Raw genomic sequence first — 1,703 nt, 5'->3', positions numbered from 1 at the left:
TGAAAAATGCCCCTGTTTTAAACTCGCAGTATTGAGCACTGAACAACAGATTTGAAAATTTTCCTTAAGATGAAATCAACAGTCAGGTCAGTGTATCTCTGCACTAATCTTTTTGCACTTAACGCGTTTCCTTAAGATTGCAAAGGCGCGCGGGCCGGGGGAGTTCCTCGTTATCTCGTCGTCGATAACTGCAGCGTATATAAACTGAGATGCATTCGACAACAGTATCATTTCTCTCTGTGACACGAGATCGATACACCATGTCCCTGTCGTGCCTCTTGTTATTTGCGCTGGCGCTGATGGGCGCGGAGAGCAGATACATCACCGACGATGTGGTGTTCGTACCGATGGTGGTATCAAGGGTACGGCGCGACACACACGGCTCGGTCACCGTCAACTCGGACGGCACCTCCGGAGCGATCGTCAAAGTGCCATTCGCAGGCAACGACAAGAACATCGTCAGCGCCATCGGTGGCCTCGACCTCGACAAGAACTTCAAGATGAGCGGCGCCACAGCGGGCTTGGCGTACGACAACGTGTGAGTAATGCTCCACATCATCCACCATTGACTCTCTCGTATTGCTACTTCCGAACTTTACTTATAGTGAGTTACTCTTGCAGCAATGGACACGGCGCTACTCTTACAAACACACATATACCCAGCTTCGGTGACAAGCTGACGGCAGCCGGCAAGTTGAACGTGTTCCACAACGACAACCACAACCTGGACGTGAAGGCATTGGCCACCAGGACCATGCCGGATATTCCGCGCGTGCCCGACTTCAACACCTTCGGCGGCGGCGTCGACTACATGTTTAAGTAAGTATGAGCTGGTCTCTAGTCGCTAGTCGTCAGCCGAAAGCCGGCGTGTGACAGTAGTGACGTTGGTTGTGCTCTTGTATCGCAGGGACAAGGTGGGCGCGTCGGCGAGCGCTGCGCACACGCCTCTCTTCGACCGCAACGACTACTCCGTGGGCGGCAAGCTGAACCTGTTCCGCGACAAGACCACCTCGCTCGACTTCAACGCCGACTACAAGAAGTTCGAGATGCCCAACTTCAAGTCCGACTGGACACCCAACATCGGCTTCTCATTCAGCAAGTTTTGGTAGTTTATTATTATGATTCAAGTCATCCACTTTTTGTACAGGTGTAATTAATTACGATTTTAAAGTTTAAGTATTTATATATAAATAAATATTTTGGAAATATTTTTTTTTTATTTTATTTCTACATTAACCCTTATCTATTGTTATAAAAACAATCGTATTATAAATTTTGCAAAAGTCAGGCAATAGAACTTATAATATTAATAATAGCAGCATCTAAATCTCTCGATAAGTTACAATTCATTGCCCAAACATTCGTTCGCCAAGATGCTACATTACGAAGACAAGATCTTGAAAATTAAGCTCAAGATTAGCTGTAATTAGTCCAGTTTTTCATCAGGTGCTATCTGCGGAAATGGCAACTCTCCAACAGGTCTGAGAAATATCGCGCACACCTAGCACGATTAAGAGCTGGAAAAATGCTCAAGAATAATCCACATCCAGAATTTGTTTGTCTCACTACAGGACGAAATGCGTTAAATATTTTCAAAGCAGCTGAATACGAAGCATATTTTTTTGTATAACATAAATTGTCTGTATTTCTTATTATAAAGACAGTTTATGGTAATCGTAATTTCTCTCCGAATGTGAGAAAAT

The 1,703-nt window shown here is 45.0% G+C and overlaps 1 protein-coding gene across 1 annotated transcript; it reads left to right on the top strand.

The window, feature by feature from the left end:
* The first annotated feature begins 220 nt into the window (after positions 1-220).
* LOC115447390 (defense protein 3) lies at positions 221-1,211 on the top strand. Its single transcript, XM_030174421.2, has 3 exons — positions 221-538; positions 622-819; positions 908-1,211. The coding sequence occupies exons 1-3, from the start codon at positions 261-263 to the stop codon at positions 1,107-1,109; spliced, it is 678 nt and encodes a 225-aa protein (XP_030030281.1). The 5' UTR covers positions 221-260; the 3' UTR covers positions 1,110-1,211.
* The last annotated feature ends 492 nt before the right edge of the window (positions 1,212-1,703 follow it).

Source organism: Manduca sexta, chromosome 21 (genome assembly GCF_014839805.1).
Source record: "Manduca sexta isolate Smith_Timp_Sample1 chromosome 21, JHU_Msex_v1.0, whole genome shotgun sequence".
Lineage (NCBI taxonomy): Eukaryota > Metazoa > Arthropoda > Insecta > Lepidoptera > Sphingidae > Manduca > Manduca sexta.
This window is presented reverse-complemented; position numbering and strand designations above follow the sequence as displayed.

Bases quoted from the DNA above. Each gene is read 5' to 3' on its own strand.
- LOC115447390 (XM_030174421.2), top strand. From the start codon at position 261: ATGTCCCTGTCGTGCCTCTTGTTATTTGCGCTGGCGCTGATGGGCGCG. The intron at 539-621 runs GTGAGTAATGCT...TTACTCTTGCAG, and splicing joins GGCTTGGCGTACGACAACGT to CAATGGACACGGCGCTACTC. The intron at 820-907 runs GTAAGTATGAGC...CTTGTATCGCAG, and splicing joins GGCGTCGACTACATGTTTAA to GGACAAGGTGGGCGCGTCGG.